Genomic DNA, 13,219 nt, shown 5'->3' on the forward strand with positions numbered 1-13,219 from the left:
AATAGTCTACGAATTAGACACACATGTTCGAGGGAGTATTTCCGCGTTCTGAACACTATGTTGTAAATCGGTCCGCCCAGAACAGCACAAAACACGAATGATAGCCATGTAGCGGGGGAACCTCGTCTCACCTTTCAACTGCCACCAAAGAAAGCTGCATCATCCGTCTGCAGACCCGCCTCAAATGACGATAGTATCCTGTGAGCCAATATCGTGGGGTGCAGATCGCTCCAGACAGGAAAGGCGACACGCAAGGGGCCCACAAAAAAAGAAAGAGCATCACTCTTGAGATCCTTCATCTCCCGAGACCGTCCGGTTAGTGAGATAACCAAACGGAGCAAAACTCTTAGACGGTGATACTTGGCATCGCGAGGCTCAATCACAATCACTACTGTGGTTATTATCTTCGAACCAAACGCATCTTCATACAAGAATGCGCCTCCAAGCGTTCTTATCCATCCCGGTCGCGTGGGCGGCAGCTATTGATGTCAGCGAGAATGCTGTTGACTCGGAGCCATGTGCGCAGATCTCCAAATTGGTAGCAGATGCCAATGCAAGTCAATGTATGTGCTGAGCCTCCCAAAACAGGAAATATCCGTTGTACTGACACTTGCAGCGGTCGCTCGCATACCGCAAGATTTGACCCGCCAATGTTTGATGTCTATGCCATTTGAATCTGCTCTAGCATTATCCTTTCTGGACGAAGCGAAGAAATACCTCCAGTTCCAGTCAACCGTCGATATTCTCAAATGTGAGACAGCCCATACCCGATGGAATCGATCCTGGAAGACAAGGCCCGCTGACCCAAATTGCAGTTCCACCTTCTGGGTATCCACTACCATCTACAGACCTGCTTGAAGGCATCGGTGCGATTTCAAAGAAGGCCAAAAGCAATGGATACTCGAGCCAGTTTCAAATGGATCTCGATGTCTCTAATCTCATCAAGTCAGCTCATGATGGACACCTAGTCTTCCAATTATGCTCACAGGCGATCTTCGACTTGGCTATTGACTTACCACTGGTGTCCATTTCGTCTGACGGACTGAAGCTACCAGAGATCTACACCTTGGGTACGTGCTGGAATCGATACACCGGAGCAAGCAAAGCTGATAGATTGGAAGACGACGCTAAAATCCTTCAAACTGGGTCGGACAACGTATCTGCTTTGACGTTGATCAATGGTACCGAGGCAGCCAACTTTCTATCGACATATGCAGCTGGCCAAAGTCTACAAGACAAAGACGCGCAGTATGTCTCTTTATTCCACTGATGAATCCTGCCCTTGCTGACGGCTCAGATACAATCGTAACTTTCCAGCAGTAGCCCGCAACTTCGCGAACACGCCCACGGATCCCAATGGTATCTGGTTCCGAACAACCGATTGGAGTGAAGGCTCTCTAATGACCTTGACCTTTGACAATGGGACGACTCGCACAATCGAGAAGAAAGCTATTCCGAAAGAGAGGCTATTTGCCTACAAGAATGGCACCAGCTTGTACAAAAGCCATTGTATTCCTCGGGGGCTTCCCAAGGCCAAGAATGCCATCGCAACTGAAACTGAGGAGGCCGCCTCCGTCCCCGGACTTCCGAATACGCAGTGGCGCAATTCGGTTAATACCATTGCCGGATTTTACTCGAACATGACCGGCCTCGAAGATACAGCAATCATGTTCCTGCCTTCATTTGCCTCTAGTCCGGGCGAGGCAGCTCAGATCGCTGTCAATTTCTTGCAAAATGCCACCGCTGCAGGCAAGAAGAACATCGTGATCGACGTATCGGCGAACCCTGGAGGCTATCTTTCTTATGGGATCGATCTTGCCCGTATCTTCTTCCCTGATGCTGAGCCCTACACGGGGACGAGATATCGGGCACATACGGCGGCAAAGTACCTCACAGAGGCATTCGCGGCCTCGGACACCCCAGATTCCAGCAATGCTTTTGCTTACAGAGAAATGGTGAAGCCAGGTCAGAAGAGCGGCTTCAGTTCCTGGCAGGATCTTTATGGGCCCGAGGTTATCCTGGGAAGTCCTTCGTCCAACCTGCTGGCAAATTTCAATTACTCTGCAACCTCCACTGCCACTTATCCCATCAATGGCTATGGCTCTGTACCTTTGATCCCCAGACAACCACCTTTTCCGGCCAAGAACATCACGATAGTGAGTTTCCCAATCCACAGAGATCTAAGTTTGTTCCAGGCCGCTACGCAGAGCAGAAGCGAAGGCAAGAGACAGATTGCTAACCCTGAACACATATCTCAGGTCACTGACGGAGACTGTGCCTCGACATGTGCTATCTTTGTCAAACTCATGAAACGCCAAGGTGTCCGCACCATAGCTTTTGGTGGCCGGCCCAACGAATCCCCCATGCAAGGAGTCGGTGGTGTCAAGGGCGGCCAATCTTTAGGAATCAATAATATCAACGGCTATATCCAGCAAGCCAACCAGTTGATCTTGGACTCGATGAACACCTCATCCCCAATACTGACTTTGGAGGAATGGCGGGAGTTCAACGAATCAAGTCCAGGTCGGATAACGTCCTTTGCGTGGAGTGGGAATGTCAACCTTCGAAACGAATACGATCCGGACGACGATCAGATTCCGCTGCAGTTCAGGTACGAAGCGGCGGAGTGTCGACGTTTCTACACACTTGAGAATTATCTAGGGCGGGAAACTGTCTGGCGAGATGCAGCACAGTCAATGTTTGGTGATGGAGGCTGTGTAAAGGGTTCAACTGGTGGAAAGGGAAGCTTGGGTCCAGTTACTGGATCATGACTGTACGAGTACAGACCTAGTTATGACATTAGTATGAGTCTATGAGACCGCTCGCGAATTGTGTCGGTCGTCAATTTCCCATGATATGCAGCGATATTCAATAGAGGTCACCTCGGTGTCAACTGTGCAAGTGCATAGCATACTGCTAGACTGAATGATCATGATTTTATTGTGACCTGGCAGTCTTCTCAGATGTACTTGAAGTACCGCGAAGATTGTACTGGAATATTGCGTGAACAGTCAAAAACTACAAGACTACATATCACCTGATAGGTAGCTTTTGCTGGGGACCTTCTGAGAGTCTTTCCGATGATCTTCCCATGGGCCGTTTTGAAGACGTTCAATTGAGACGTTGCGAGGGTCTCTACAAAACATTTTACAGTGGGGAAGTAGAGACCAAGATCAGAAAGTGTCTTATTGTAGGTCTCCAGATGCGCAATGATTGTCTGGTATGTGCCTTCGCAACGAGTCGCCAGGCGGGAAGAGCACACTGGACGGGTCTCTGAATTTTGTCATAAGACTGGGATTTGTTTCCGAGTACTGACTCGAAGAGCAATTTGTCCCATCCTGTTTTCAGTTTATGCAGTACCGTCTTCTTGATCCCCTGGTAGATGAAACAGCAATCAAACGTGATGTCGAGAGAGATGTAGGCTTGGGATCGAGCGTGAACGTCACACAGCTTCTGCTCTCAACGTTTACCCAACTTCATCATGGTTCGTATGTCAATGCTGGTGTCAAGATAGACAGAGCTCGAAAATGAACTGACCGTTCATAGTCATATACTTGTTACGACTAAAGACAGGGAGAGTTTCAACTGTCATGACCTTTTGTTCGCAACATCTATCACTAGAAAAGGAACAAGGAACAAAAAGAAAAAAAAAGGTAAAGGACAAGGCCGGACAGAGGGACAGAGCATGCAATGCAATGCAAGGCAAGGCAACGGACACGCAGTTTCATGATGTGTGTCGCCACCGACTTTTTTAGGCTCTGCAACATAACCCCGAAAATATTTGAAGTAACAGATAGTGGGCTGTAAGGCATGCGCCTGCGCAGACCAAATCGGTAAAACATACAAAATCACGGGATCTTTTTTGGTCGCCGATGTCTTTCGTACCCTGGTTCATTGTCGTATCGTCGCCAAGAAGGAAGAGATGATCCTTCAGTTTCGTACAGAGCCGCAGCGTGGTTGATATTGAAGGCGTGCAGATGAAGGTCTTCAATCAAGATCACGTGGTACTCCAACCATCCGAAAGGGCTGGAATATTGTTGGATGCAAAGCGTCGGTAGAAGCGCATGACCCGACAACAGCGGTGTAGGAGAAGAGTGGCGGAACTTGAAGAGCGGCATAGCATGGTTCTGCGCAGCGCTCTTGCAGGGTAGAGAGCATCGGGCTCCGAGAGGTAGGGGTGAGCTTAGAGCTCGTCGACATCGATTTCCTTCTCATCCTCGCTTTCGCGGTCCTCGTCGAACTCGACGTTGTCCTCGAAGCCTTCGTTGCCGAAGTTGTCGGTCTCGTTGATCTTGGCGTGCTCGGGCAGTTCACCGTAGGCCTTCAGACTACGGGCCTCATCGGCGGTGTACTTCATGATGACATCGCCCTTCTCATCCTGGTAATCACGGAGGGAGAGAAGGATAATGTCACCCTGGTTGATCCAGACCTTCTTGCGAAGCTTGCCACGGATGTGGGCCAGGCGCTTCTCGCCATCGAAGCAAAGAGCCTCCAGGCGACCGTTGCCGAGCATCTTGACGACTTGCGCATACTCCTGACCGTCCTCCTTGAAGACGAGCTCACGCTTCTCGTTGTCGTTCTCGTTCTTACCACGACGACGGTTCTTACCACCCTGTTGACAAAGGAGTCAGAATTTGCTTCATCAAGACAAAGGGAGTATTTGCTCTCGCGGGGCAAAGCTTTTCGATAAAAAGAAGCCACTTCACCACTTCCATTCACTCAAGAAAGCCGACGGGTGGCTATTCGGAGACTGATGGTGGTGGGGTGGCACATTTTAGTAGGAGGGGCTGAGAATTTGCGCACTAACCTTTCCCTTATTCTTGGGCATGGCGGCGAGTCTGGAACTTCGGTTTTCGCCTGTGGAAGACTTTCGCGTCCGCTAGCTTTCTGCGTCGGATGAGGACGTAGAGAACAAAGGTGATTTCCCCAGAGAATCTAGGTGAAGGTTGAGGGAAAGTGTGGTGGTGGGGTGAGGATCTGTGCCGATATAACGGGGGAACAAACCTGCTGCTTAGCTAATCAGGCACAAAGGCCTGCACCTGATGCAGTTTCATGCCTTGAAATGAAGGCACGTACTGTCTACCGCCTCGATCAATCTCGGCAGAAAAAAAAGTGGTGTGACCGGGTGAAGGGACAAAGTGTTGCGGTGTTTGGCGAAACTGCTTGAAGCCTGAAGTGGCTATTTGTCTTCTGCTGGTGTACTCAGTCCTTGCGCTCCATGTTTTGAGCCGGTTGGCTTGTCTCGGGATATCCTCGTTCGCCTTGATACCCGTTGTGAGGTGTTTCGCACATCGATCTCGGTGCATTCATCTTACAAGCACCACCCAATCCTTATTCTTCGATGCCTCTTATGTGCCTCACAAGCCTGCTCTTTCTTTCGCTATGATCCCGATACGGCAACCGAACACAAGACAACTACGCCAATTCTGGGCGAGATACGATCCTGATACCTCTGCCCTCCCAGCATGAAGTTCTCCTCATCTTCGAGTACCCTCCTACTCCGATACACCTCCGAGCATGTGATTCCTCCCATTGCCCAACGCTACCTGGGCTCTCCGGTACATCCCATTCGTCCCAAAATCGCATACATGTATGCAAATCGCGACCCGAAAACACTCTGGTGGCGGGTATCGGTATCCCATTTAAACCAGTTTAAACGCACCGTCCGATCCTGGTGCGCACGGAGAGCGCGCATGGCGTTTCAAGAGTCCCTCAAACGGCAAGGATTTGACAACGTAGGGCGGTCTTTGTCGATAGGCGCCTGGAACGAAAAGCCACCTCTGTTGGGCTCTTTGGAGATCACGCTGCGTCCTACGTGTCTCCGGCAAAGTTTCGAGGATTTGCAGAAAGACACCGACTACCTACTAAAAGGCATTCTAAAGCACCGGGAGAGGCGTGGCGACCGCAACAAAAGCGATGGCAAGTGTTCGTGACTAGTGCCATAGCCGGATGCTTGGTCGATACTGTACAACATCATTCTGTAATTTAGCGGCGGCAACTTTCGCATACATCTCTGTATATTATCAAGGTCGATTCGATCATCGCATGGCGTCTGGGGAATCTTGGGAGCTGCATCATGCCAGGTACTGCATAGTGCACACTATTCAACTCTGGGGATGAACTCCCTCAAACATTACTACTGATATACAATTCGGAAAAGGCGCGGTCTCCCAGAGCAAGCTAATTTCATTCAATCAGCTACTTGTGGTAAACAGTTGGCAATTTCACACGTGTGAGCGATGGATCTTGTCGTTGTTGTAGCTTCAATCCAATGAGAGACTTGCATAGCGGTCATAGTAACCTTAGCTCCCGAGGCCTCAAAGCCTCGCTAAGTGTCGATCTGGCGGCAGCCGACGGAGCTTGGATCATCCAGAACTCACTTACCTCCAACGACTCACTTCTTGGGACGTTCGCTTATCGCCATTCCAGATCACTATGCTGGTCTCATTGACTGTCGGCAAGGTCGATGCGGGTGTCGCTGTTCTCTTGACTGAGGACAATCGTCTGGTAAGCTCGAAAACCCCTGGTGCCTGACAGGACCCAAACCATGGACATGATCGCCTTCAAATGGCCGCCATCCCCCAACTGCACGACGTTACTTCCTGGTTGGAAAACACACTGTCGCCGTTTCAATCAAGCACAATCTGACTGTTGCGATTGACTAGATCGAGTTTCCTTCCGTTCTGCTCCCCGCCGGGATCGCCTCTGGCAGCATCGTTGATATCACAGTCGCGCGCAATCATGCCGCCGAAACCGCCAATGCAACCGCCTTCCAATCTCTCCAGAAACGCATCTTGAATACCTACGGCGTCAAGACCCCCTCGCCCCCCATTCTACGACTACGCAATGCCACTCAGACCTCCCTCGTCTTGGAGTGGGATCCAATCGACCTGGCCACAGCGTCCCTGAAATCGCTATCCTTATACCGCAATGGCTCCAAGGCCGGCTCGATACCCCGCCCCCTCGAGACTCGAAGCACCAAGATCAGCGGTCTCGCGGTCCACCATGAATACACATTCCATCTTGTGTTGCGCACGACGGCCGGCACCTATCAGTCGGAGAAATTGACATGCCGCACGCACAAGATGACCGACCTCTCCGGCATCACCGTGACAGTCGGGATCCTGGATCCCCAGCGCAAGGAGGCCCTCGGTCACGCATTGGATCGCATCGGTGGCAAGATGATTGACTCTGTGCGCATTGACACAACTCACTTTGTCTGCTCGGAGGGACGGGGTCCGCTGTGGGAAAAGGCCGTTGAGATGAATATCCCGGTGGTAGTGCCCGAGTGGGTGGACGCGTGCGAGTCCGAGGGGACCATCGTCGGCGTTCGTGACTACTATCTCAATGCGGATCCCAAGACGCGTAGGCTGGGCACGCTTCATGGCTCCCACCAGCGTACAACATCCACCATGTCCACAACATCCACCGTCAACCCGGGCCGCGCTAGCCTGCAGCCTCCTCCGATTCAAGAAGAGGGCCCTGCATCAACCGAACCGCCTCTCACGCCCTTCCCTGGTGGTGATATGAGCGGTCAACCGCAAGCTAAGGACGATGAGGTCGGATCTGACGAGGACGATGAACTAGATGTGCCTCCCCCGCCGCCACCGCCAAAGGATGAGGTTTCTCAGCAGAATGGGGTGGCTGAGTCGGGCCAAAAGAGCGGTGCAGACTCGGGCGACGAAGACAAGCTCTCGAGTAGAGAAGGCACTCTTCCACAGCATATGCCGGAGGGAGGGTCTCAGAACGCAGACCATAACGGAACTGAAAAGGGCAAAGCTAAGGAAGGCGAGGAGGATTTCAACGAAGTTCCTCTCTGAGGTGCCTATTCCAGCTCTGCTAATTCCTTTCAAATCCGTACGACCATGATTATGTTTCTGTTGTTCCTTGTTGTGCTTGTTTCTGAGTTTAGGGCGTCGATCGACTGCTTGATTGATCTGGAGGCTTTTATTACTTGGTATTCGATGCTTTCTCGATCGTATTATTTCCTTCCTACCTTAGTTGTATAGTAGATAGCCTGTTTTTGAGAGTGAATTGAAAGCGACCACCTCTTCATATACAGCTGAAGGATTGGAAGTACCAGTTTTGGTGAACCGAAATGTTTTGTCATTCTATGGGGATATCTATCATCAAGTGTCATAATTACATACCATACAGCCACACCCGACGGGGTCACGAGGTACAGGATGTACAAAACGGGGACTTCAAGAGAAGAGAAAGAAAGGCGAAAAAGGAGAAAGACCACCAGCTATCCACGAGATATTGAGGATGAATCACGCGCTATGCAATCATACTTTATCCGCCCTTTGCAGGTATCTACAGGACATTGCGGACAACGTCATCGATAGCCTGGGCAACATAAGCAACGTTCTTCTTGCTCACTGCAATCACTCGATTAGCATGCTTTTTGGGGTAGAGCGGGCGAGGTAGGGCAAGCACTTACAGCCACTGATGGAAGCACGACCAGACTTGAGCAGGTAGACGTGGTACTTGTCCCGGAGCGCGTAGACTTGCTTCGGGGTCAAACCTGTGTACGAGAACATGCCATTCTAGATCATTCAGCGTTAGCGCTTTGATCACGGTGGGAATGAAGTTGTGTCCGGGCAGAGAACGAACCTGCTGAATGATATGCTCCCAAGTACCGGGGGTCTTCAAGCGAATCAGCTCGCTATAGAGAGCCTGGCGCATCGACTTGATACGCGAGCTCATCACCTGCAGATCACTGTGCCATTGGGCCACCAAGGCCTCACTTGTCATAATCTTCTTGACAATGCTGCAGCCGATGCGAGGACCCATGGAGAATTCACCACGGATCAAGTGGCAAAGATTGTTCACAATCACGTCGCGAATGGAAGTCGCATTGCGGTTGGTCACGTAGTGGTAGGCCCCCACACGCTGTCCGTAGAGACCAAAGTTCTTGGAGAAACTCTGGGCCACACACATCTCCATGTCGGGCTTGTTGTTGAAGAAGTAGCGGACGGCCCAGGCATCTTCCTCGACAGATCCCGAGGCGAAGCCCTGGTAGGCCGAGTCGAAGAAGGGGAACAGCTTCTTGCGCTCACACAGGTCCGCGATGGCGACCCACTGCTCCTTGTTCGGATCCAGACCGGTAGGGTTATGAGCGCAAGCGTGCAACAGAACCACGTCACCTTCCTGAGCCTCATTCTCCAGGGTCGACATCATACCGTCAAAGTCGAAGGATCTCGTAGCAGCATGGTAGTAGGGGTAGGTCTTGCGCGGCACGCCAGCCAGTTCCCAGATCGTCATGTGATTGGCCCACGAAGGGTTGGACAGCCAGACTGATGGCGGCTTCATGTGGTGGGCAAGGAACAAGGCACCCAGGTGGTTGGCACCGGTACCCGCCACGGTCTGTACAGTAGCAATACGTGCCTTGGCCGACTCCTCACTGGGCTGGCCCGTGAAGCCGAACATCAGATCTCGCGCAATGGGCAAGAAGGGCTTGTCTCCCTCGATGGCAGTGTATTCGTGTCTCATGAGATCGTCCTCCTCTGCGAGCGCCTGCTCGGCCTGCTGAACAGCAGGCAAGGGCCAAGGCTTGCCATCATCCGTCCGGTAGACACCCACCCCCAAGCTGACCTTTTGTGGGTAATTGTCGGCGAAGTATGCAGCGTTCAGCGCGAAGATCTCATCGGGAGGCACAGGAGCCACGGTGAGGCGAGTCGGAACGGTCTTCTCCATGGTGGGTTGTTGAACGTGAGGAGGGTAGATATGTCGCAGGGTCAACGGTTCGTTGTTTGGTGGAAATAATTGATCGTTCCGGGCACACTGGAGAGGAATTGGAAGGGCATGTATAAGTCTGGGGGGGAGGGAACAAAAAGATGGGTCTCAGGGCTGACTCAATGCCGATGTCGCCGATCTCCGTTTGGTCCGCGGACTGTCCTTTTTGGGCGTTTTTATTTGATTAGCCGCCAGTTTTTTTTTTTTTTTGTTTTTCTCCTTTTCTGCTGGGCCCGAACGGGAAGTGCCGCTTAAGAGCGGAAACTCGATCGCTCAGCGTCTCTGGATCCAAGCAAGATTTCCATGATGGCAGCCGAACGACTGTCACGAGGTGCAAATTACCGTCAATAGCCTTGTGAATGATGATGATGATGATGATGCAAAATGAGGTCGATGATCCCGTTGATAGTTCTGCATCGATTCCAATCCGGGCAGACTCGATCTTTCTTGGAACAACCTGTCAGCGCCGTCCTCAGTAATGACTTGGAGCGTCACCACCGGTATGACCAGGCCGATACTGGCTCTACTAAAAGTTCGCAGCCCTGGATCGACCGGCCCTTGCATCTTCTCTGCCATGCGCTTCGCCCATTATGGATCTCATGGCCATGCTTGGGATCTGAGAAGGTCTGCGCAAGCCGAGTTTTGGCGGCCGCGCAATCCGAACAAGTTGACGGGCAAGAGTTAAAAAGTTCGTGGCGCTCGGCGCATGCAGGCTGACTCGACCTTATTACATCCGCGGAGGGTCTGAGAGTACCCGATGCAGGGATTACACAGTATACGTCAGTCCATGGAGATGCGATCGATAATACACGGGCCTATAGCGCCAGGCTTATACGATGCACTCTGCAGGATGCAGTATACCGAAGTGGTGTTGAACACAGTGCTCTTGCCGGATGCGCACAAACACAGGCAGGATGGATGTATCTGAATGTTGTAGACTCGCTCTTATCGTGTTGATGGGGAGATCTAGGGCACTTGTTGGAGGTGCACTGGAATGTCTCTTGGGGATTTCCATAACTCCCTGAACATGATGGGTGGGCTGTGGTCTGATGGATATCTCTATCTTGGGTCGTTGAAATTCTGGGGGTATATGTAGGCATCTACCTAGGTAGGTACCTACTGGGTTATGGTTAAGGTGCCTTCAGTGGATAGAGGTAAGTTAGTGGATATTGACCCCGAGCCGACTGTCACATAAGCTGTGTTCAATCCTGAGGCAACAACCCACGAGAATGACCAGTCGAACGAGCCTACCTGGGTATGAATGTGTCTTTGCATCACTAATTCACCTCGGGCTAAGTCAGAGCTCTTTGCGGAAGGCCGTTTTCTGATTCTGTTGCCTGTGTGGAGGCCGTTGTCGGCCACGTGAGTCGCTGTTGGCCGACTCAAGATACGGTAGTTATGTTGTACTGATGCACTATACGCAGAGGCCATGATTGAACAAATTATCCCGTATGGTAATGCGTTGGCAACGAGTGGCCATGGGTGAATACAGTCTGAACGTCCACTCTACCAGTCCAGACAGAGCCTGGGATGTCCGCTCTGTCTGCAGTCTGCACTACCTTCGCGTGCTCGACCCCAACCGGTCAATAAGATGCGCCACAGGGTATCACAGAAGCTGCGGGCCCCTCGCAAAGTCGGAAAGCCATGAATCTGTCGTGTCTCAATGTGAGAACGAGAAATATGAAAAGCTCAATCTTCCACTCCCGACAATCGTCGACTAAATTCCAAGCCATGGCCCAAGAAAGCTCAATATCTGGAGACGATCCAGCTCTGCATAAATGGCGATCACCTCTCATACTCCAGCCTCTTCACAACAGTCTCCCTCCGGAGTTACTCCTAAGATTCGATCCGATCTTTGTTGAATACTACAATAAGTATAATGCGGGACGCCTACACACACACGAGGTGCCCATCGATGACTTTCGAAGGAACCCTGCTCGTTACATGATTTCCTACGGGCGAGCAAATGGTCCAGATGTCTATAGCATCTCTGAACAGAAATGTCCTGTCTCCGGAGGGGAAATCACTATTCGAATCTTCGAGCCAGCGCCTCAAGTGGACGCACAATATCAGCCAAAGAAAAGAGCCGCGTACATCAATTTCCACGGAGGTGGCTGGGTTTTTGGAGGCTTGGACTATGACCATGAATTTTGCAAACGGCTTGTTCATGGGCTTGATGGCGACTTGGTCGCCTTTGACGTGGACTATCGACTTGCACCCGAACATCCTTATCCTGTTCCTGTGGATGACTGCTGGGCTGCATTTACTTGGGTGAGATACATGAAGCTCGTGGGCTGTTTTGTGTGTTTGAGACGCAGCGAAGCAGCTGACCACGTCATGTCAAATTGTACCAAATAGATTCGATCTCACAAGGCGGACGTATATAACCTCGACGTGAACAGATTCGCTATAGGCGGGGCGTCTGCCGGGGGTCATCTTAGCGCAGTTCTAGCCCATCTGTGCCGAGACGAGAATATCCCATTGAGACTACAAGTGCTCACAGTGCCGATTTGTGACCTGGACAGCTCGTTCACTTTCGATGGCCACTTCGATCGCCAGAACAGCCCATACCCATCTTATCGCGAAATGGAGTTCGCACCTTTACTACCGGTCGCACGAATGGAGTTCTTTTATCGGTATTTCCTCGGCGTGCCTCGACCAGCTCCTTCAGCAGACGTGAGTGTAGATCAGGCCCTACGCCTGACCCGGGACACATCCAATATGCCTCTGACACGCCCACTCACTGCGCAATAGGACTGGAAGATTTCGCCAATGCTCGCACCCGATTTCAACAACCTAGCTCCAGCGCTCGTCTCGACCGCAGAGATGGATCCATTGCGGGACGAAGGTGAAGCGTACGCCGACAAACTGCGAGCAGCAGGCAATCGCGTCGAAAAGCACCGGTACCTGGGCGCACCTCACACCTTTGCCAGCCTGGATGGAATCCTCGAAGCAGGTCGCCAGTTTAATGAGAGGGTAATTGCATGCATGAAGCGTGAGCTGCTAGTGTGAGGGGCATGACCTGCGCATGTCCATGTTGGTAACATTATTCGTATCTTGATGGACGCTGGATAGTTCGCACCCACCGTTATGATGGCACGGGCGGGCATCGGCCCAGATAGGAAATATATATACAATTACACATGCTACGGGGCTCACCCTTGCCGATTGCAACAAATTGATCACCTTCTTCCAAATCTGGCCAGACTGAGCCTGAACTAAATATTTGTTCAATACATCTAGAAAATCTTATTCTTAGTCTGCTGGAACTCTGACTACCTTATTGGCATGTAGGTAAACATCGACTGATTCGACTCTACTTCACAGGCTCATAGGTGAAAGCCGTTTTGAATAATACCGTGAATTACAGAAACTTACCACGCTCACTGATGAAATTACCGGCAGTTGACTCGACAATCGGCGGCTGTTCGGTCATGCGGATACCGGGAACTTTCGGCTGAAGTCATCGGAGTCGCGCAGC

At 51.4% G+C, this 13,219-nt stretch overlaps 6 protein-coding genes across 6 annotated transcripts; 4 read left to right on the forward strand and 2 right to left on the reverse strand.

Annotated features, from left to right (window-relative positions):
* Positions 1-433: 433 nt before the first annotated feature.
* N7539_004760 (uncharacterized protein) lies at positions 434-2,771 on the forward strand (the record flags this gene model as incomplete). The annotated part of the gene is made up of 4 exons (XM_056934362.1): positions 434-563; positions 617-751; positions 816-1,248; positions 1,298-2,771. The coding sequence occupies 4 exons, from the start codon at positions 434-436 to the stop codon at positions 2,769-2,771; spliced, it is 2,172 nt and encodes a 723-aa protein (XP_056789556.1).
* A 1,412-nt stretch (positions 2,772-4,183) lies between these two features.
* Positions 4,184-4,828, reverse strand: N7539_004761 (translation initiation complex factor eIF1A; the record flags this gene model as incomplete). Its single annotated transcript, XM_056934363.1, has 2 exons — positions 4,184-4,612; positions 4,808-4,828. 2 exons carry the CDS (start codon positions 4,826-4,828, stop codon positions 4,184-4,186), a joined length of 450 nt encoding a protein of 149 aa, XP_056789557.1.
* A 637-nt stretch (positions 4,829-5,465) lies between these two features.
* Positions 5,466-5,933, forward strand: N7539_004762 (uncharacterized protein; the record flags this gene model as incomplete). Its single annotated transcript, XM_056934364.1, has 1 exon — positions 5,466-5,933. The coding sequence occupies one exon, from the start codon at positions 5,466-5,468 to the stop codon at positions 5,931-5,933; it is 468 nt and encodes a 155-aa protein (XP_056789558.1).
* Positions 5,934-6,435: 502 nt separating this feature from the next.
* N7539_004763 (putative chitin biosynthesis protein (Chs5)) lies at positions 6,436-7,820 on the forward strand (the record flags this gene model as incomplete). Its single annotated transcript, XM_056934365.1, has 2 exons — positions 6,436-6,507; positions 6,666-7,820. The coding sequence occupies 2 exons, from the start codon at positions 6,436-6,438 to the stop codon at positions 7,818-7,820; spliced, it is 1,227 nt and encodes a 408-aa protein (XP_056789559.1).
* A 496-nt stretch (positions 7,821-8,316) lies between these two features.
* Positions 8,317-9,699, reverse strand: N7539_004764 (putative aspartate transaminase; the record flags this gene model as incomplete). The annotated part of the gene is made up of 3 exons (XM_056934366.1): positions 8,317-8,381; positions 8,444-8,549; positions 8,617-9,699. The coding sequence occupies 3 exons, from the start codon at positions 9,697-9,699 to the stop codon at positions 8,317-8,319; spliced, it is 1,254 nt and encodes a 417-aa protein (XP_056789560.1).
* Positions 9,700-11,469: 1,770 nt separating this feature from the next.
* N7539_004765 (alpha/beta hydrolase) lies at positions 11,470-12,750 on the forward strand (the record flags this gene model as incomplete). The annotated part of the gene is made up of 3 exons (XM_056934367.1): positions 11,470-12,039; positions 12,097-12,414; positions 12,493-12,750. 3 exons carry the CDS (start codon positions 11,470-11,472, stop codon positions 12,748-12,750), a joined length of 1,146 nt encoding a protein of 381 aa, XP_056789561.1.
* Between the last annotated feature and the right edge of the window lie 469 nt (positions 12,751-13,219).

This window comes from Penicillium diatomitis, assembly GCF_028827545.1.
Source record: "Penicillium diatomitis strain IBT 30728 chromosome Unknown utg000005l_segment0_segment0, whole genome shotgun sequence".
Taxonomy (NCBI): Eukaryota; Fungi; Ascomycota; class Eurotiomycetes; order Eurotiales; family Aspergillaceae; genus Penicillium; species Penicillium diatomitis.